This window comes from Poecilia mexicana, unplaced genomic scaffold, assembly GCF_051168715.1.
Source record: "Poecilia mexicana isolate PSO_F unplaced genomic scaffold, ASM5116871v1 scaffold_12, whole genome shotgun sequence".
In the NCBI taxonomy this organism is placed as follows: Eukaryota; Metazoa; Chordata; class Actinopteri; order Cyprinodontiformes; family Poeciliidae; genus Poecilia; species Poecilia mexicana.
The window spans coordinates 14467727-14490301 of NW_028263381.1; the positions used below are offsets into that span (position 1 = coordinate 14467727).

The 22575-nt window shown below is 39.3% G+C and overlaps 2 protein-coding genes across 2 annotated transcripts; both read left to right on the forward strand.

Moving 5' to 3' along the window:
- The first annotated feature begins 2351 nt into the window (after positions 1-2351).
- Positions 2352-10707, forward strand: LOC106925497 (protein phosphatase PTC7 homolog). Its single transcript, XM_014999884.2, has 6 exons — positions 2352-2910; positions 5383-5562; positions 6439-6637; positions 7624-7747; positions 7836-7965; positions 8079-10707. The coding sequence occupies exons 1-6, from the start codon at positions 2709-2711 to the stop codon at positions 8135-8137; spliced, it is 894 nt and encodes a 297-aa protein (XP_014855370.1). The 5' UTR covers positions 2352-2708; the 3' UTR covers positions 8138-10707.
- Positions 10708-11673: 966 nt separating this feature from the next.
- Positions 11674-20937, forward strand: tbc1d10ab (TBC1 domain family, member 10Ab). The gene is made up of 9 exons (XM_014999883.2): positions 11674-12353; positions 14889-14988; positions 15117-15224; positions 15521-15627; positions 16203-16317; positions 16459-16524; positions 17359-17548; positions 18954-19108; positions 19193-20937. The coding sequence occupies exons 1-9, from the start codon at positions 12172-12174 to the stop codon at positions 19586-19588; spliced, it is 1419 nt and encodes a 472-aa protein (XP_014855369.1). The 5' UTR covers positions 11674-12171; the 3' UTR covers positions 19589-20937.
- The last annotated feature ends 1638 nt before the right edge of the window (positions 20938-22575 follow it).

Here is a 22575-nt window from a genome sequence, read left to right on the forward strand (position 1 = left end):
CTGATCTGGGTGGGTTTATGTTCTCCGGGTGCGCTTGTTTTCTGTCACGGGGCGCACCATTTGGGGAAAATAGGGAGAAGGCGGGAATAAGTTGTAGTAACTTCGATGAAATAAAGCCATCAAAAAGCCACATATGCTGAGTTTTAGAAATATTTTTGAACTAAGTGTTTAACGTTTGAATTATGATGCCAACAGAGATCAGAATATGTATGCTCAGCAGCATCTCTGGTCAACCTCTGTCAACATTCAAACGTTCAATCAGTATTAATATATAACATTAATGAATATTTTCGACATAGTTCATTTCTACAGAGCTATATTACAAAAATATATGAAATACTGACAAGTGTTATTAAGGTCTGAAGGCGATACCATTGAGAAAACTGTGTTAGAACTTGGTCATCCTGACAACCGTTATGTTCCGTTACGCAGAACGGACGTACTTCCGGTTATTGCCCATTCTCTCACAGTTTACTGTATTACAAGCAAGAACACAACACCGGTGAAGTCATTTATGTCGTGATTTGTTTATAACAAAACAAACAAACTTGCAGCTCATCTTCAGAGATACGTCGTCAGAATAGCAGTGACGACATGTGAAAATCTGGTCACACAGCCAAATTATTTACAAATAAAATTCATCCAACCAAGAAATTTATTTCTGGTAGAAAATTACACTGACATCTCTCAAACCATCCATATGTTTTATTTACATCTTAATAAAAAATGGTATATGTAAAAAAAAAATAAAAAAAATAAAAAAAACATTTATTATTTTCATTAATCAATGCAAAATCTGTATTGGAATTTCACAACCTTATATGCAGACCAGTTTTTAAATTGTTTCCAAAAGTATTTTGAGGATTTTCAAACATCCCAGATAAAAATCTGCAGGAATAAAAAGTTAGAGTTTTGGAATGGGAGTCCAGAACTGGAACTGACAAAAAATCTGAAGAAGACTTTGGACAAGAGATGTCATCACAATCTCCAGGATGTGGTAAATTTGCAAAAATTGCAAAGTCAGGATGGGTAATGCTGATAGAGTGCTATACCATCTAAAGAAGCTTCTTCTAGTTATGTATACACTTGGACAACTGGGACTGTGCACATTTTTTTATTCTTTACATTTATATTTTAGCAGTTTGTTTTATAATAAAACAAACTGATTTGTTTTGTCATAACATCTGTGGAAACGGTTTAAGTTAATCTCATTTTGTTCTTGTCCTGAACATTTTGCAAGGAGTGTGTGCACTTTTAAGATCCATTCAAACATCTGTCTTTGTGCACTTTGGTGATTTCCAGCTTTTGTTCTGGACCTTTTGTTTTCCACAACTGGCTGGCCTGCTACCAGGTGTTTTTTACTCCCATGTATTTACACTCCCAGTATTAAAAATTGTACATGTGAGAAATAGGGAAGCCACAGCTAGAACAAGATCACTCAAAACTCAATTATACAACTAGCCAGCAAGAAACCATAGTCCACTAGAGGGAGACAATGGATTTAGAAATAAACAGTTTGTTGGTTTCTTGAATTGAAAATGTTTATGTTGGATTCAAAAGGTAAAAATTAATCTATTGACAAATATGTCTATTATAACCACAAATTTCTGTTTATGAAAAGAAAACGTTTAACAGCAGGAGAGGCAGACTGGTAAAATGATGTCAGCATCATCAGCCAATGCCCTCCTCCAGGAATGAATCCAAGCCAATCATAACACCAGACCAGGTGTAGCTTCTATAGAAAGAAAAACAACAGAAAACAAAAGTTAAGTTGAAATAAATGATGTAGTAGAAAAATAAAGAGAACAAGTTATCAGTTAGTTCTCCAGTGACCAGTGAGAAATTACCTAAACTACCGTAGTCTAAGCCTTTTCTTGTGACAATGACAGAAAGTTGAGAGGGAAGAAAAGGAGAAATGTAGCAAAAACTAAGTCAATACACTTCAGAACAGAGGTTTTAAGTTGGATACTTTATTTTGAACATCATCATCATCCTTTTTGAAGTGCATATCCATGGGTACCTAATAAGTTGTTTTTTTTCTAACTGGAAGTCATATCAGCATTTAGAGGTCTGAGTCCTGAGTTGAAGCTGTAGCAAAATGTGAGAAGGAAGAATTTTTTTTGTTGACCCTGTAAAGTCAACAAAAAAAATAAAGTCAACAACAAAAAACAACTTGCATGTAAATAAAATGCCTAATTTCCTATCAGAAATAAGTTGAATTTTGGAGTATTCACGAAATATAATTTCGTGCTTCTTTTCTTCCTCTGTCCTTGACCTTTGCTCTTTGCTCCTTTCCTCTCCTCTGCGGCGCATGCGTATTGGGAGGAGCCAACCGTAGGCACGCAGCTGTGACGCACGCCGCAGCGGTTGTAAACGGTCAGAAACCCGTATGTTCTCGTAGCTTTGTGTCCGGTAGCAACATGTCGGTGAGGAGAGAGCCCAGTGGAGGAACTGCAGTGAGCGAGAACGGCACACCGGAGACATAAACAGCACGCTAAGCAGCCAGGTCGAAGGGTGACGGTTCAGAGAATCAGCCGCGGTTACTTTATTTTCACTGTGGTGGGGCCTGTTGGAGGCTAATGGACGGATAAGGACGGACAGCCGGTGATCAGAGGACTTGCAGGCAGGTGGTCGGGCTGGTTGGAGAGAGAAAGAAAGGAACAGCGTGTTCGGCCTCTAATCAGGACAGAGATTCTCCTTGCTGGGGGATGTTATCTGTATTGTCTTATGGCAGACTGGTAGCCAGGGCTGTCCTGGGCGGACTCTCTCAGACAGACGGTCGGGACTACAGCCTGATCACCGCCAGTTATGGCTTTGGTAAAGACTTTCGTAAAGGGATCCTGAAAAAAGGGATGTGCTACGGTGATGACGCCTGCTTCATAGCGCGACACAGGACCGCCGATGTTTTGGGTAAGGTCACGGGCATGGAAAGCTCTGTCAAATAGGTGTCGGCTCACGACTGTGATCGGGTGACCTTCAGTGGTCCAGCCCTCACGTGTGCAGACCACTCGGATGAAAACAAAACAGCCCCCACTCTATCTGCCCCCTGCAGCTTTTATAGGAACTTGACAAATTCATCTCGTGTCCAGCTAGCATATTGGCATGCACTAATCACCTGATGTCATATATAAAAAAAAATAAACCGGAGTCCAGTTATGTTCTAATTGTGTGTATCTTTTATCTTCAAAACACCATATGACCTTTCACCTATATTAGCTCCACCTTGGCTACACAGCGATAAAGCTGAGAATTGAATACATAATATCAGGGGATTTAAATAAACTGTGTTACGCCTAAATATGACTGCAAAGTGCTCAATTAAAGAACCATCGGACTGAGCACTACAATGTCTTGCAGAGGTCAGAATGGTTGAGCGTGGAGGCAGCCATATTGCTAGCAGCAGCTTGCTACCTCAATGCGTTTTGTCCTCACCGGCACGAGGGTAAACACGAGCCGAATACTGCACAGACCACGTGGTTTAAAGCAACGTGCAGCCAGGGATGGGCAGGAACTATACTGCTCAAAAAATAAAGGGAACATTTCACTTTAATTTTGTGTCTGGCTCCACATCCAGGCCTCCATTGGTTAATAAATTTGATTTCCATTGATGATTTTTGTGTGATTTTGTTGTCAGCACATTCAACTTTGTACAGAACAAAGTATTCAATGAGAATATTTCATTCATTCAGATCTAGGATGTGTTATTTGAGTGTTCCCTTTATTTTTTTGAGCAGTGTATTTACATTTGTAAAGTTACATTTACTTCAGTAACTTTTTAGAAAAAAAAATACTTCTAGGAGTATTTTTACAGCAAACGTTTTGGTTCTACTTGAGAAATATTATTATGAAGTATTGCTACAATTGAGTAAAGTTCGAAAAATACTTTTTTACTTTTGAGTTATTTTTTTTAATGGCTACATTTTACTTATGTGCTACTTTTACTTGAGGTACAGTTTTTGATTACTCTCCCCACCTCTATGTGCAGTCATGTAATTATGGACTTCTGTAGTAGTGCAAAAAACAGCAGGGCCGCAAAACTAGAGGTGGGTAATGTGAGTTGTTTTGCTGTTGGAGCTTTGTTTTCTGTTCTCGCTAACAGTGAGTGACTTTTAGAGGAAACCCACGTTCTAGCTTAGTTTTGCTTTCATAAAACAGTTGCTAATACTTGTGCAAGATAAAGTAGAGAAAATATGTTTTGTTTTTTGAAGGTGTGGTGTAACAACGGGCCAACAGAAAGTAAGATATAATTGTAAAGATTAAGAAAATTGTAAAATGTCTTTTCCAGTAAGAATATGACAAGTGTGATGTGCTTTTTTTCCCCAGCTGCTTTTACTGTGACACTACAAAATAAAATCCAGTAAAGTGAAGCACGATACCACAACCTCCTTCGAATGACCAATTTCACTGAATACTTGAAACCCTTTCTAAAATTGCGTCTAACAGCCTATTTTAATAGTTTGAACATAAATATACTTTAATAGGCATTAATGCACAGTGGAATCCATCCTTGAATTACCACAGAAGCTAATATCCACAGTCTTCCCCATTTTGACTCATTGTGGTACATCCAGTCAGCACCAAGGAGAATGAAAGGTACTTTTGGATTGGCAGTTTTACAAAAGTCGGTCTATAGTGTGTCAAGTAGAATTGTGCCTGAAGGATTTCAGTTTCACATGGTGCGTTTCCCTTCAAATGTCTTAGATGTGCTCAATGTAAACAATTATACACATGTAGAACCCCAATAAGGGGGGACCTTTTCACCTAATTGGTTAGAGCCCACTTGTGCTATTTTAATCTCAGTATGAATACAGCTGTTCTCCGAGTTGATTTCTGGATGGATGGAGCTAAATATAGGACAACTATATAATTTCTAGACAGAAGAGACTGTTGTGGTGTTTGACTTTTTAGCAGAAAAACATCTACTTACTCCCAGAGCGACAATGAAGCCATTTAGTTTGTAGTTCATAAAAGTTGCTGTTCAGACACTCCCCATCTCATCTAACGAGCTGAAGCTGTTTTGCAAAGGAGTGGATAAAACGTTCCACCTCTGGACTTGTTAAGACTTTAGAGACATAATCTAAGCAACTTGCAAAAAGGTTGTTCTGCACAGCTCTGATTCAGAGAGGTAGATTCTTGTTAGATATTTTTGAAAACTAAGTATAATTTTCTTTAATCTTACAGTAATACACAAGTTTGACTTGGTCTAACCCTAAAATCCAAATTAAAAAAAAATTAAAGTTATGGTTGTAAAATAACAAGATGTCAGCCAGTTAAGGGAACATGAATATAAGAAAGCCTCGTAAAGGCATATTTTCTGACTTAATTTCCAGTATAAAAGATCAGATTTTTGTAATTCTCTTCTTTTTTTTCTCTGTCTTATAGGTGTCGCTGATGGCGTAGGCGGTTGGCGTGATTACGGTGTTGACCCGTCTCAATTCTCTGCCACCTTGATGAGAACGTGTGAGCGATTGGTGAAGGAGGGACGCTTCACTCCCTCTAACCCAGTGGGGATTCTCACCTCTGGCTATTATGAGCTGCTACAGAACAAGGTCCCACTGCTGGGTGAGTACTCGCATTCAGAATCGCCTGAACAGTCGGTACACCAGGGAGTTGTGCAGTAATCTGTGGAGTGAGCTGCGCTGAAGCTATACTTAAATAGCTGCAGTATGAGTCAGACCGTAGCAGTGCTGCTGAGAGGCCTGCATAGCATTTTACATTAAGCAGTTGAATTTATCTCGCTATATTCCTCTAAAAGTTGGAGGAATAGCAACACTAACTTTTAGCAGATTACACAGGTTTTATAGGTGCTTCAGTGTTTTTCACAGATATTTTCTAGATGAATTTCATAGCTTGTGTTCTTTTTGTGTCATTTTGTTTCTTGTTTTATGCCTACATTTAAATAATTTAAATGGCTATTTTTTTTTACCCTCTGTGGTGCGTGGGGGACTGAAATTGCAAAGTTTATAAAGTTTCCACTTGCGGAGGTCTAAATAGGTCACATATCCATCTGTAACTGATAAGGCTGAGTGGTTGTAAAGATTTGAAATGCAGGGTCAAGTCAAACATGTGACCAAGGTCACATTTCTTTTGAGGCTCAGTATTTTGGGCCAGTGTGAGCGTCCAATGACTGCTGTGACATTTGTCAAAGACTCTAATTATATTTTAGGAACCTGTGACAAGGTTAGTACTCGACCCTCTTTCATCAAGGTTAGTGTGATCTGGGAGAGGAAAGCACAGTCCGTGACCTTGTTTTTGTCTCCATTTTACCCAATAATAATAGTAATATTCAACACAATTGCAGTAACTAATAGAAGAATCCAGTTTGATTTGACTCACAGTTGATTTGAATATTTTTTTTTTAATCTAATGTTCATTTACAACAGCTTGCTCTATTTGCACACTTCTAACCTTATGATTGTCTTATTCCTGTGTTTGTAGGAAGCAGTACAGCCTGCATTGTTGTTCTGGATCGACGGAGTCACCAGCTTCACACGTGTAACCTTGGAGACTCGGGCTTCCTTGTGGTGCGTGGAGGAGAGGTGGTCCATCGTTCAGATGAGCAGCAGCACTATTTTAACACGCCTTTCCAGCTGTCCATCGCTCCCCCGGGAGCAGAGGGAGTTGTGCTCAGTGACAGGTTGGTAGTTTTACATTAAAAGACTCATACAAAGCATATTTTAGTTTGCCTCTTTAAGTTCAGTAGTAGGTGAAATGCAACAGAGTCCCATTATAACAAAAAAAAATCCTAAATTACTAACTACCAAGAATCTCGATGCAGTGCAACATTCCACATGTTTGTCTGCACCCTTAAAAGGTGAAAAGGTCAAACTGGTGTTGGACTGTGAAACAATACCCCAGACTTTGTGCATCTTAAAGAGCATTGTTCAAGCTCTCGCAAAACAATGGAAAGACTGCAGTACAACAGGAAAACTCCTCGGAGACGGCCGTCCATCTCAGCCGACAGGTCGGATGAGTATTAGTTAGAGGAGGAGACGAGGTTCACATTCCAGCGTGAAGCGGACTCGAGAGCAAATTGATGCCTTGCAATAGCTCAGTCAAAGTCTGGGCGGATGAAGGATTTGGGACAGGATTTTCTCCCAATCTGATAGTTTGAGCTATCATGCAAAGAAGAATGAACAGATGTGGAAAGCTTTTAGGGACACACTCAAAGTTTGCTGTACACAGTTTTGGTCTGCAATGCACTTGTCACTTTTCAGAACTTTATTTGTGTAAACTTTGCACAACTGTGCTGTTTATCACATTAAATACTCCAAAAATTTGCAGAAGATTGTGGTTGTAACATAACGTGTAGGAATGTCCCCTAAAATGGTGAATGAATACTTTTGCAAGGTATTGTTCTTAATGGTTTTAAACCTATTTTAATGTAGATTTATAGCTGCAGCGTGTCATTACCTGACTCTTTAGATAGCTTCCATGTACCTTGTGTTGTTAGGATATAAAACTTGACCCCTTTTTATGGTGTGAGTGAGCAGAAGCCTCACTACTTCTTGCATAGACACTCAGGACAGGGTACTTCCTGTTTAGAGTAACTCCAAATGCTCTGTTATCAGTTTATTAATATTGCCTGTTTGCATATTTTTCCCTTTTCTTGTTGTGTTCCAGTCCTGAAGCAGCCGACAGCTCATCTTTCGACGTGCAGCTCGGTGACATCATCTTGACAGCCACAGACGGCCTCTTTGACAACATGCCAGACTACATGATTCTTCAGGAGCTAAAAAAACTCAAGGTGTCACTTCTGGAAGACATTATTTTTTTTTTTTGACACACAGTAAACCCTTTGCACATTTTAATGATTCTACATTTCTCGTTTTCAGACTTCAAACTACGACAGCGTACTGCAGACTGCACAAAGTATCGCTAAGCAAGCTCACGACCTTGCTTACGATCCAAATTACATGTCTCCTTTTGCACAGTTTGCCTGTGACAATGGTCTGAATGTAAGAGGTGAGGACATTAATTTGCAGTACATACAGCGCACAAGTTAATAAAGACTGTAAAACGAAACTAAGAGGGTTTTAAAGGACTCTCTGAACTGAAAAGTTTTCACTTTTTTGCAGGAGGAAAACCAGATGATATAACGGTGCTGTTGTCTATAGTGGCTGAGTATACAGACTGAACATGTGCTACTCTGGGATTGATCCTTCTTTGCCGCCTGCCTGAGTCTTCCACCTGCAGCCCTCCCATCATGCCCCGCAGGCTGACGGGTGGGGGGGAGGCCCACCCACACGACTCGCACTCCTTACAGTGTGGCCGAACTCCACGTTTGCTTCTTTTTCTTTTCTTCCGCTGTTTTAATTTGGTGCTTGAGTGGCGTACGGGCAGCAGGCAGCTAGAGTATATTCATGTTGATCATGATGCAGCAGGAGCTGAGATCACTCCCCGTGTCTCACACGTTGTCATCGGACAAACTGTAGGGGACTGAAGCAGAACAGACAGGGGGTTGTTTTTCTTAACAGCGGCCCTTATGCTTCAAAAAATGTGACATTATTAAGGAGTAAGCCATGCATTCAGATATATTGTGAGAAGGTGATTGAACCTCCCTGTCAATCTTTTATTACATTGTTATTTTGCTCCCATGTTCTGTTACAGTAAGCACATATATTAGCTTGAGGATGCTTGTGTGGGAAATGAGTGTTGTTGAGAAGAACGATTTGGGAGTTGCTTTTTGATGCCTCGGGGTTGGGAATGTCTGAGAAACCTGTGAAAGCGAAAGTGTAACGCTTGTTAAAATGTTGCGGTAAGGTTAAGCTGGTGTTGTCACTTAGCTGAGGGAGCTGCTGATGCGCACATCCTGGTGGGTTGTAAATATTTTGTTTTGTTTTTTTTTTTTTTTTTAGGATTATATTTTTGTTGTCAGTTGAATGATAAACTTGTGGTAACTCATGTAGGATATAAAGTCATTCATGAACACATTTCTTTGCCTACGTGATAATCTTGTATTTAATTTAATCCCTTCCACACTTGCTGAAACGAACAAAATATTTGCAAGGATTATCAGTACGGCAAGCAGTTTGTGTATTTCATCTAATACGCTTGAGAGCAATCTTAATTTGCTCACACTGGGTTAATTTACAGCAGTAGTTCAGGAAAATGTAATACTATTAACTACTTTTGCCAGCTGGTGGCAAAATCTGTCGTACTGGTAAGACAGGAAACTTAAAAAAAACAAAAAACAGCCAAATGCTGAACTAGCAACGCAAAATAAATAGTAGACCTAATGCTGCATATCAATGATATTTTGATATATACAGAAACGGCTTGCCGTGTCTTTTCATCCGCTGAGTGGTTGGAGTGACGTTAAAATACGAGTGTGGTATGTGTGAGAAGTCTTGAATGTTGATATTTATCTCAGAGCAGCTGGGAATGCTTGTAGTTGCAATGATGGGTCAGGAGTACATTGAAAGAAAAAAAATACTTTTTTTAGCATTATTTTGTCTGAAAAATATTTAAAGCATACAAATACATGTTTCAACATGTTTGCTGTTTTTTTTTTTTTTTTGTCATTTGTCTTAACTACATTTTTAGCTCATATCTACATTTACATACATGCAATTAATTGGCTTCATCATTGAGTCAAATCACTACTCAAAAGCAGTAAAACACTCAATACTTTTCTTATAATAATAGGATAGGATATTTTACTCTTCTCTCACTCTGCAGTTTTCACATTAATGCAACACAGGGCACATGCATGGGAGTAAATGCATACACTGGACTTATAAAAACAAAACAGATTGCACTATCCATTCAAGTTTCTCCTTTAGTCTAAAGCCTCATCCAAACTCCTCGACAAAATCTTTAGTGGTCAGTTTTAAAGCATGTGCACCAAAGACCCACTTTCTTTATGTATATTATCAGTGCTTTGTTCAAAAAGCAGTACTGTAAGTTATCCATGTGCAGCGAGCAGCGGCGTTGGTAGTGACGTTTAGTATGTTACCGTTGTCTCACATTCGTCGCAGGCTTTAGGTTGGCGTGTTTTGAAGTGACCGGATAGCTGTAAGCACAACACAAGCAACCAAAAAAGGAAAGCCATTTTGCCCGATAAGACGCACTGTAAGAACCAGGGATCATAATATTGGTACTCTGCCGGTACAGTCCCAGCTGATTCTTTTGTGTGCTATGCATTAAACTTTAATCAGATTGTGCTATTTGTTAAGGGAGCAGTAGAACAATTAAAAATGTTTGTGTCATGCATGATCAAATTTCATCGTCTGGATCTAACCGATCCTCTTTTGTCAAGACAAAACAGGTAATCTGAATATCACTTTCCTGCTGCCTGCCCGGTTCGTTTTGTATTTCTTCTGCTGCCAGCACCATTTTACTCTTTTCACATAAATAAGGATGATCACAGTTTCAGCCTTAAAAGCCAGACCTGTAAATCAAGAGGCCTTTCCTGTCATTGCGAGCTTGTTTTGCGTCTGCTGGTGTCTTTTTTTTTTCCCCCCGGTGTTTGATGTAAATGAAGTGTCCCCTCCCTCCCCTCCTGCCTCTTGTGTTTATCTCATGTTAAGCCGTTCTCAAGGTGCTTCTGCAGTCTGATGGTATGATTGTCTTCTTTCTAGCCTGAGTGTGACCGATACGCCTAGAGGTCTACAGTGTAATATTGCTGGTCTAATTTATGTAAATACTGGTATGTTTTAAAATATGTACAATATTTAAATAAAGAATCTAGTATTTATACTAAAATTGTGCTGTTTTTCTAAAGGTGTATGAGATTCTTTGAACATATTGCGTACATTATTTAAGTACAGTACAGAGATTAGGAGATATTTACATGCACTATTGAAGCATAGCTATTTTTCTCACCGGTAATGGATCAGACAAAATTCTTTCTATTATCAGGATTACCAATAGTATCCTTGTTTGCTAAATGCCAGAATAATGAACAGTTTTATGTTTTATTTATATTTTCTTATTATTGGGTAGAATAAATAGAAATATAATTTAACACCCATTTAAAAATGTTTTCAAAATGACAGCTTGAAAAAGATGCGTCACTCAAATCAGGTAATCAGATGAAGATTTTTAGTTTACTTTTGTTTTAAATGTATTTTTTGTTTTTATATAACTATTTAGTCTTTTATTTCACTACATTCAATAATGTCAAACTCAAGATTTACTTTCATAAATCTACAGGAACTCTTTTTGGGCTCAGTAGTTACTTTTATAAAAATTTCTTCATAACTTTCAGGAACTTGCAAAGAACTTTATAGGACATATGTGGTACTTCCACTGATTTGTCTGGAAGTCAAGGGGTAATTACCTGGGCTTTATAGGTTACTTTGAAGAAACTTTCAGGAGTTTAGATAGTACATCTTGGACTTACAAGTTACTGACCTGAACCCTACTGGTCTTTTCCTGTAACGTTTTGTAATAAGATTTTGAGAACTTGCAGCTTACGGTTTGTGATAATAGTTCACTGTATATAAACTACTAGAATTTAAACTTACTATAATTATGTCTTTACTGTTACCATAGTACTACTAGCTACCAACTTGCACAGTTTACTGTAAAATAATATACATACATACTGGGAGAAAATATAAATAGTATAATATCATTATGAAAGAAATTACAATTTCATTTTTAGACGTGATATCTGTAGTATAAAAGGAGACAATTACTGTGTTGTAATATTCGTGCTTCACCAGTAGGTGGAAGGCGAGAGCAACTGGATGCCGTGCATGTTTTGTTTACTAACTTGCTCCAGGCAGCCAGTTTCTCTTCCTTGTAGCCTAAAGCTAACCTACAATCTTGCTGACAGCAGTGAGACTCAGAAGAAAAGGTCAGCTGACAGCACTATGATAATAGCATGTTACCTTCGGCGATAGTGTTACAAATAATCGAGCTAATTTAACCTCTGTTTTTGGAGCTGGTCGTTGGATTTAGGCTCTGGGGATTTAACCACATGGTGGAAATCGGTTTGTGTACCTGTAACGTTCATTTTGGATTCAAAAACGGAGATTTAGCAAAGAAAATAACCTCTCAATAGTTTGTTTAGGTGTTGACCAGCTAGTCTTCGAGCTAGCTTTGTCCTGTAGCAGTTAGCTAACCCAGCGGGCGTTTGCATGGAGAGCTTTAAACTTACATGCTGAAGTTTTGAGATCACTCTCTAGACCGCCTGCTTTTACTGAGGTAAATGCCGTCTAAATGGCAAAAACGGAGCAGAGAAATGGACTGGAACTTCAGGGCAACACAGAGAAGCTGACGGACAGTAACGGGAAGAGCAGCTCGAATGGACTGGAGCCAGAGGTGAACGGCTCCATCCCCGAAGAGACGCAGGTGGACAAGTACGGGTTCACTGGAGGAGCTCAGCAGTCCGCCGGAGAACTGTGAGTAACATTTCAGCACGACTGTCAGCCAACTTTCAGTTAGGTTAGTGAATGAGGAAGCTAAAAAAGATCATTTCCCCTTGTGGGAATATAATTCTTCGAAAAAGACAACGGTTATTGTTTGTGTATTTTAAACTGAGATGTAGTTTAATTTCGTGTTTTAAAAGATTATATATATTTTGGCTACAACAACTAGAGTCCCAAAATTCTTAATACATCTGGGTTAATATGATGTCTGTCCTCCTATTTGTGCTATAATGAATTTCCATGTAGTTTAGGAGACTATTTATGAGAAATTGTTTACTACATTCTTTCAGAAGTATATTTGTTAGGTCAGACAGTGATGCTGGACAAGGCCAGGCTTCACTCTTGATTAATTCTTGAGGTGCTTCGTCATGGTTTAGGTCTAGACTACGAGTCAGGTTCTTCCTGTCTAAGCTCAGTCATCCATGTTTTTATTGACCATTCTGTGCACATTAGTGCACAGACATGTTGGAACAGAAATGAGGTATCACCAAATATTTTTTGCAACAGTGGAAGAAGTTATTGTCCAAAATGTCATCGTATGCTTTAGGATTTGATTTTTCATTCAGTTCCTGAAAGACAGCCTCTACTTTTTGCACCAAACTTAGATTGCCAAGAATGCTTTTAGACACGCTGGACTTTTCATTACATCTGGTCATGTAGCGTTTTCAGCTCTGCTCCTCCAGGCGCACTGCCCTGCATGTTTAAGATGTTTCCCTGCTTTCACACACCTGATTCGGATGAATGCAGTTCAGCGAAAAGCCTGTTAATCAGTTGTCAACTGAAATCAGGTGTGTTGAAGCAAGAAAACATCTAAAACATGCAGGTTAGGGGTAACATGAGCCTCGAGGACCAGGGTTGTGAAACACTGATGGTCTGAGTGCTAATGGCTAACTTACAGCAGATTCCTAAACGGTTCCACTACAATAATATCACTAAGAGTTGACCGTTGCATGCTTAATGTAAAGAAAATGTCCTAATGCGCCTGTCGTGACCCAACAGTAGAGTTCATTAATGTTTGTAGAAGCATTCTGGATTTCTGTTCTGATATTGAATGGATTTTTTACATTTGCGATTATCTTCCAAAGTTTGGCTTAAGAACTCCAAAATATAGCATTTCCCCATTTATTTCCTGGACAAGTTTTGTTTCTTCAATATGTATATATTTTTAAATGAATTATAGGACGAGAAAAATCAAAATCATGTTTAAACTAATTCATTACTCCTGTGTTTCTGGATAGCAAATGGAAGATGTATCATAATGGCCTAAGGAAGGACAGGAAATCAGATTATATCTGTAGGCTGAACATTGTGGCAGATCCTCCCTCTGCATGTTCATGCAAACAACAGAGGATAATTGTAGTGCAGCTCAGGGTGGTGTATTTCCCTTTCACTTTTTTATTGTTCATCTATGCATTGTTCAAGCTCTCTCCCTCAGTGTGAAGGCAAACTAACGTGAGCTGCAAAGCTTTCAGGCGTCTGTTTTCTACACGAGTCCTCTTATTCTGAAACTTTTTGACTGCTTCATGTCAGACATCCCTCTTTTTAAAGTCACAAGAGCAATAATAATTAGAAGCTTTTCAGTTTGAAATGAAACAGTCTTCTCTTGAAAAGTTGACATTTGGAGGCTTCACCGAAAATACAAATATAGCTTAAAAATGTGCTTTTAAACTGAATATAGACCTGAACGATCAATAATAAATCAGACTTGGCAGTCTGGTCTGTCATAGGCAACACAGTATTCTGCATTTTTTATTTTTTATTATTATTAATGATAGAATGTAATGCCGTCTAGATGATTTGGAACTTTACATACACCAGTTATTTTCATGCATTTCATCTTTTTGTAGTCTCTTAACATTCAGTATGACTACGGAGCAAGCATCTTAGATGTTTTGTTTATCAACACTAGTTTATATTCATTATGGACCCAAACAGGGTCAAAATGATGTTTGTCCCGAACATAGTTAAACCTTTTAATCAACTTTGACCGAGCTTGGAACATTTTACAATGATCCTTGTTATTTAGTGTGATAATTGTGTTGATTATGTCCTACCCGTCCTTGAATTGTGCAATAAATGTCCCCATGTGGGACAATGAAGAGCTGAATCTGATAAATGAACTCAATACGTGATATTTGGTTAAATGTTCTTTAACAAGCTGGCAAAAGAAAAGATAAGGTAAATCATTAAGAGCCTTATAGCATCCATGCTCATTGTAAGTGTATGTAAACCTCTGATTAGAGCTGTAAGTGTGTATCTGGATGACGCTGGTTTTCACTTGCACCGCTCCAAAGGGAAGATATCTTTGTGCATGAAACTGCGATGAGCTGAATTGGGGGAAAGGTTCCCCTCAGCTTCCTGTTTTCCCTCCACCTCGCTCAGATTCCTGAGGAAAGTTTCCTGCATGTGCGAGGAAGACCGGGATTCTCCTGATATAGCAACAGCAGAGGACAGAGGAGCCGCAGCCAGCTTGTCTGAACGCTGTTTGTACGGATTGTGTCTCCTCAGAGCGGAAGAAGTCCCCATTGCGGTGCTGAGGCAACGCGAAGCTAAATGGCTGGAGATGCTGAACAGCTGGGACAAGTGGATGGCCAAAAAACACAACAAGGTCCGATGCGCACACCGAATCCGCTAAGAGATTATGAGAAAATCTAGTTCTGTTTGTTTTAGAAAAGGGTTTCTCATGACTTCATGCGTGAGTTTTGAGTGATTGGATGTGTTTTTGTTGGATAAAAGGTGAAAGAGCGCTGTCAGAAGGGGATCCCTCCGTCCTTACGGGGCCGAGCCTGGCTCTACCTCACTGGGGCCAAAGTAAAACGGGAGCAAAACAAGGGCCGGTTTGAGGTCAGTGCACGATTCATGCTTGCCTTTTTATGACATGTATTAATCAACCCAGCTGGAAGAACATCGTTTTATGCCATGCAACGTCATTTTTTTTATTATTCTGCACGGGAAAAATCAACATTACGATGAGGAACTTTTGCAGGAACTCGTGTATAAACTTGATGTCTGCATTTGACTAGATCTGCTGCAGTTATGAGATTATGATCCTTCATTTCCATTTTTTTTGTTTGTTTCAGATTACAAGAACATTAAGGGTTGTTTAAAGTTGTAACATGTCACGAACCGATGTGTTTCAGGAGCTGGACATTCAGCCAGGAGATCCTAAATGGGTCGATGTCATCGAGAGGGATCTTCATCGCCAGTTTCCTTTTCATGAAATGTTCGCAGCCAGAGGAGGTCATGGGTCAGTTGCCTGTTTTACTGTATGAATTGGTGTTAATGCTGCGCATGTTTTATGAGGTTTTATACGATTGACTATATATGAATCTGAAAAGTGTGTCTTGGATTTGTTTAGCTTTTTCTGCTGTATTTTCAGCTGCAGATCTTTCAATCAGGCTGGATGGAAAGATTCTGTGAATAGAAACCTTCAAGTCTTGCCTTGTCTTTACTTTGACTGGACCAGAGCCTCCCCATTGTAGCTCTAGGTGTTTATTTCGGCTTATCAAACTGTTGGAAGTTGGATTTAATTTTGTCCATACTCCCATCCACTCCATCTCCGCTGTGGGAAAACCTTCCCAGAGCATCATGCTGCCACCACCGTGTTTCACTGTGCAGGTGGTGTGCTGTCAGTTTTCTGCCACACTTGTAAGCTAACAAGCTCATTTATGGTCTGATCTGACCAGATCGCTTTATACTACGTGACTTTTACCGCAACAAAAAACAAAAAGCACCAAACATGTGGTTGTAACATGAAGAAATGTGGAAAATTGAGCGGATATGCTTGCAAAGATGATATCGTCCATGTTTTTTTTCCTGCAGGCAGCAGGATCTGTTTCGCGTCCTGAAAGCTTACACTCTCCACCGACCTGACGAAGGTTACTGTCAGGCTCAGGCTCCCGTTGCTGCCGTCCTCTTGATGCACATGCCAGCTGAGGTGAACATCCTCTAATGTTTCAAGATCCCTTTTTTTTTCTCTTTCAAAAGTATCTACAAGCAATCTATTTAAAGTGTGTGTGTTTTTTCCCCCCCATATTTGGTTTTCATATTTGACACTGATGTCACAATTCTGTTTTAGGATGCCTTCTGGGTTCTTGTGCAGATCTGTGAAAAATACCTTCCTGGATACTACAGCACGGGGCTGGTATGTCACAGAGCCACCTGAGGAACAGCGGGGCGTTACCTGAAAGCATGTCCATCGTTATGCAAAAACTCAAGATCTTATCAAGTATTTTTGGTCTAGTTTCCAGTGCAGATATCTTAGTACAAATGAAATAAAACTAAACTAACTCACAAGTAACTTTTCAGTACAGTATAGGAGTTCATTTTAAAGTCAATAAGTCCTTAATATTGACGAGACACTTGTCCTATGTTAATATAAGTAAAAATGTGTTGTTCCACTGGCAGATTATTTCACTTATAACAAGTAGTTTTGACTTCAAACAAGTCATTAAGTATTTGGTGCGATTTTGTGTTTTTTTGCAGTGTACCGGAAATTTGTGATTTGACAAAGAGATGATCGCTTATTACTAGAAATACACAGATGCATAGAATACGCATGTAGGTCAGAAATAAAAATTAAATCAAATTTTCATTTCAAAGTGCTGCACCTCATAAAAACCCCAAAATACAAAGTCGTAGAACACACAGTCAACAACTGAAACATTACATTTTGCCGTCAAAGACATGAGTTTGTCATTTTACATGTTTTTAAGTTGCAGTCAGAGTTTTCCAGTGAAACAAACACCAGCTTCAGAACATTTTTGCTATGCTCCTATGCTACGGTATGTGCGGCCATAGAAGCCGTCAGACTTGTCAGGCGACTCTTTCTCTCACTGGATACTGATAAGTTAACAAGCTAATAACACAAGGTGGTGACTAAGCCAAGGACAGGGATAAGCAGACAATCAGATTAGGCGGAGACAGAGGAATCTGTTGTCCCCGCCTGCTCACTGCTGTTCCCCTGTCTCCTCCACAGGAGGCGATCCAGCTCGACGGGGAGATCCTGTACGCTCTGCTGCGGGGGGTGTCTCCCGTGGCTCACCGCCACTTAAAGAAACACAAGCTGGAGCCGATCCTGTACATGACGGAGTGGTTTATGTGCGCCTTCTCCCGGACCCTGCCCTGGTCCTCTGTGCTGCGGGTCTGGGACATGTTCCTCTGTGAGGGTGAGGCCCCCGGGGAGAAAAAAATTAAAGAAACGTAACGCTTTGTTTTCCTTTAGGTAGCAGTAATGATATCACACTCAGAGTGAAAACGTTTTGGCTGTTTGTGTGAAAACAGTCACAGATGAATTTGCTGCCACGCCCTCAGAGCATTTTTAGTGTCTTAGTAATAAATGACGAGTGAGCGAGCGAGCGAGCAAACACACTGATGTAATGTTTAACAAGGGCTTTTATTGTTTGCTAAAGTTCAGCATATTTTGTTTGGCTTTAACGCAGTTTTCAGGTAATCTGTCTAGTTTTCCAGGAAATGTTTTTCTTTTGTGTTTCAGACTTTTAGAAATGCAGAAATATTCAAAAGCAGTATGCAAATGTCACTGTATTTAGCGTCAGTCATCCACACCCAATTGTTGTTTCACCGAAATGGAAAATTCTTCTTTACATTCCTGAATAGATGCAGGAAAAACATCCTCAGTTTAAAGTAAAACACCCAAGACTTTAAAGGTTTGTACATTTGTAGTAAAAAAAAAAATTACCCAAATTAATTATTTGCATTCAACTCAAAAACCTTTATTAGCGTCTTTAACAAAGTCTTAGTGAAAACAATACTTTACATTTAAGATTAAACTGTGTAACATTGATTCAGTTGTGATTAGAAGATTTTTGCAGAATTAGAAATTTCATGAATTTGAGTGAAACAACTCAGATTTTAAAGTGCGATCCCATGAGTCCAGCTGCATGAGGACATCAGAGATCCTTTTGGGGTTGATACGGCTCCCCACCCAGGGTGCCATTTTACTCTTGGGTTGGCAATAATACCTAATGAGAGGAAGATATTTTATTTCTAGTGCCTACTCGCATGTCCATCCTATAGAAAGAGAGCTCCCCCTTGTGGTCACAGGCAAACGCTGTTTAAGCTGTGGTCAAATCTGGACTGAAATGTTCACTGAAGAAAAATTATTTAAAACAGTTTTGAGATTTAAATTTGAGAAGAGCCAAAAAAAAAAAAAAAAACAGTTGATTTAAACATCTTGTGGCTTTTGCAATCATCTCGGAATAAAATAATCGTTTGAACCAAAATTTATACTGAAGTTCTGGACTGTGTCATATTAAACATGGAAACACTGTTTGGATATTTTTGCTCTAGTTTCTAATATGGAAATATCTTAAAGCACTTGAAATAAGACAAAACTAACCGACAAGTAACTTTTCAGCAAGATATAGGAGTTAATTTTAAGTAGTATAAACTCCTATATCTTGCTGAAAAGTTACTTTTGTCTTATTTCAAGAGTACCAACATATTTGCTCTAGAAACTAGACCAAACATACTTTGTAAGAGTTTTTGTTTTATCCAATCTTCATTTGCAGATGTAATTACGTGTTGTGTTCTGATTGGTGTTTCTGCTGTCAGGAGTGAAGATCCTCTTCAGAGTGGGCCTGGTTCTCCTGAAATGCATGTTAGGAACCCAAGAGAAAGTCAAGACCTGCCAAGGTTTATACGAGACGATGGAGCTGTTGAAAAAGATTCAGCCTCAGTACACACGTGAAGGCTTCCTGGTGCAGGAGGTAGGGCTGCTCTGTTGTAACCTTTACTCGTTCGATCGCCCGTCTTCCTGAATCTGAGACGTCGCCGCTACCCGTGTGTTTCAGATCATCGATCTACCGGTGTCTGAGAAGAACATTGAGAAGGAACACCAAGCTCAGCTGCGACGTTGGAAGGAGAGTCGCGGAGATCTAAGTTGCAAGTCCCCTCCGAGGATGCACGGCGCCAAGGCCATAATGTCTGCCGAGCCTCCGAGCCGGCAGGAGCTGAGACAGAGACCTACCATCATCGTTGAGTCTCCTTTGGCGGCGGAAACAGAAGCGGTGCCAGGAGACGAAGTGAAGGGAAGTAAAAAGGCCGCAAAGGCAAACGGGCACACGACGACCGTCCTGCCACCAGACGGGATCGTTAATCTCAGTGATCTGTCCTCAACCCTTCATCACACGACCACCCAGGGGTCCAAAGAGAGTCTGAGCAGCGCCGAGCACGACACGTACCTTTAACCAGACCAGGTTTACACCAGTTCATAGCATGAATCATTCCACGACACTCTGTTTCAGCATGAACCACTTCACAGTTTTTAGTGACAGGATAAACATTAAATCCCTGCAGCAGCAGTGGAAAATGCTTTTTACTCTTTATAGACACAACACAGACTTCTTAGGTGTTGGGCTAAGACATTTCACTAGACCAAATGGCGTCCAGGAAACTTCTGGTTTTAAGTAGCTTAAATTTTAGTGGTTTCTTTGGATTTTGCAGGTATTTAAATGTATTTTATGCTAAAATATTGCTGCCTATGTAAGCATAGGGGGCAAGGTTTTAAATTGTAGAAGTAATAATTTTGAAATGCACATCAGTAATGAGCAATTCATGGGAAGAGGTATTCATTCATTCTACATGTCCAAAGTCAGTTCGTAAGGGTCATCCTGCATATTTCAGTTATTTCTCTGGTTCAACAAACATAAATCAAATAATAGTTCATTAGGAGTACCTCTACCATACTTTGAGGTAATTGGACCATTTGAATCAGCTATGCTGGGGTAGAGACTCCTCTAAAACAGGCAGGTGTGGCCCTTGAGGACTAAAGCTGGCCCTCATTAATTAATGACCTTTTCTTCCTCGGTTTTGCCCTGACGAGTCACTGCGTTTCCAATCTCTCAGGAATTCACACTAACTCACAGACAAACACTTGCCAGCTTGTCTGCTTGGCCCATTTTCATGTGCTGGTTCTATGAATCAGTAATTGCTCTTCTTGTCCACACGGGGGCGACCTGACGCTGTTTTTTTTAGCCAAAGCAGTGAGCCGCTCTTGGGGTAAAACTTCACATTCAGACGGAGGAACGAGGTTCATCACCAGCGGCGTTTTGTGTCAGTATGCCAAAGATTTGTTGTTTATATGTTTTAAATATTTGAGAAGAGGGTTTTGGTTTTCTCAAAGTGTTAACATTAATTTGTTAAAAGGGGACAAATGTATGAGAATGTAGAGCTTCTTTAAAGTTTGCAGTTCCTTCAGTTTAAAATGATATATTTTTAAAAAGTTGTATTTAAAAACAGGAACTGATAAAAAGCTGTTATTTGTAATCTGGAACAGTAAAGTCACTATTGATGAGCCATAAACCTTTGATAATCAGATGTTAGTGTTGTTCCTCATTATCATTATTGTTGTTATAATATGGTGTCCAATGAAGGACGAAGTTTCAAATGAAGTTTTATGCAAGCAGCATTTGCCAGTCCAACAAACTGTTTTAATGGATGTAAGTTGATGTACCAACATATCCATTGTCTTATGTCTGAAATTTTATTGTACAAGCCACTAAGGTTATCTGTTAATTTTAAACAAATTTAAAAAGTGCATTTGTGTGGTTTTTGTGGTTCTTTTCTCCAAGAAAAAGTGAAGGTTTTTGTTTAAATTTAAAGCATTTGGTGTTTTTATTCATGTGCAGAGCATCAATTACATTTTGCCAAATGTTTATCTGCTGGACAAAGCATAAAGCTTCCAGCTCCATTTTAACATTTATGTGGTATTTACTGATCATCTGAGAATTATTCATAGAAAATATGATTCAAATCGACATAATATGGTTCCGTACCAAGGAATTTTTAAAGAGGTCTAAATGCCAGCAGCATTACAGAAAAAGTATAGTTTCTGTAGTGAAATGCTACTTTGTATTAATATTTACCAAGGTTTTGATTTGTATGGGAAAAGAAAACAGAATAGTAAAAAAAAAATTTATATGCAGACTATATTCTCTTAATCAAAAATTTTATTTTATTTTATCCAATCAACTTCGTTTTACACTGATTTTTTTTATTTTTAGTTACACCACAAACATAAGAATTAGGTTTAATTGAATATATGACTTTTCAGTATTGTCTTGTGCGTTTGCCTATTTCCTGTGTTTGCAATTTGGAGACGTGTGCGCTTCTCCAATCAACAGGGAGTCTGGCTTGTACCAAACTTGGATAAGTTGCCATCACGTTCTCAGCACGTACATTTTATGCATTTTCAAAACTCTCGTGCTCCAGCTTGCCTACTGGACAATGTATAATGTACCAACTTCAAGAACCTGCAAAGGGCACATTCTGATTTTTAATGTGCTGAAGTTGTAGTTCTGGGTGAAGTGGAGTTAGAAAAACAGCATTGAAGCATTATCATCTGAAACTTGTTTGTGCATTTAAAGATGATGCTTTGCAAGAATTTTGCTGTTTATACATTTAAAGGCCAGCTGCTGTCTTACACCATTTTTACATTTTGGCCACGAACAGACAGATAAAATACTGATTGCATCTTTTAGTTTGTCCCACAACCTGGAATAAGACATATTCTCACATTCTGCAGCTTTTCACACAGTTCCCCCTTAATCTTATATATTGTCCCATTAAAGAGATTTTCCATTGTGAAAACATCATGTTTTTTTATATATATTTTTTTTTTACAATTTACAACTCATCTTATCTCCACTGACTGGTATTTAAGCTGTTATGACAGCTCACCCCACAAAAAAAAAAAAGAAATGAAGACGAGGGGTAAAAGTCAAGTAAAGACAGGAGCCAGCAGTTGAATGGCTTCTGTGTTATCATTCAGCGCCCTCCCTCCCTCACCAGTGCTGCAGCAGCACACTTCCTCGGACACCTGTTCCTCCCTCTCTTTCAGCTCTTTGAGGCATTTGCATCTCAAATAGGCTAAATTCCCACAGCGCCGTCTGAAGCTCGTCACGCAGCCATCAGCCTTTGGTCCCTGAATGGAGTCCTCCGCGCACATACAGGCCTTCTTATTCTGCCCGGTCCACCAACAAACCTCAGCTGTGGTCCAGCAACGCGACAGCCAACATTTTAAGTTTCCCTCCCATCAGCGACATTCCAGCACCGCTGAGTTTATCTGGATTTACTGGATTACTCCTGTCGTTTAAATGCTTGAAGGTTTCTCCCAGTGTTTTCATGCAGTTTCTCTCGAGACATTTGGTGACGTGCGAATCGAACAATATTAAAA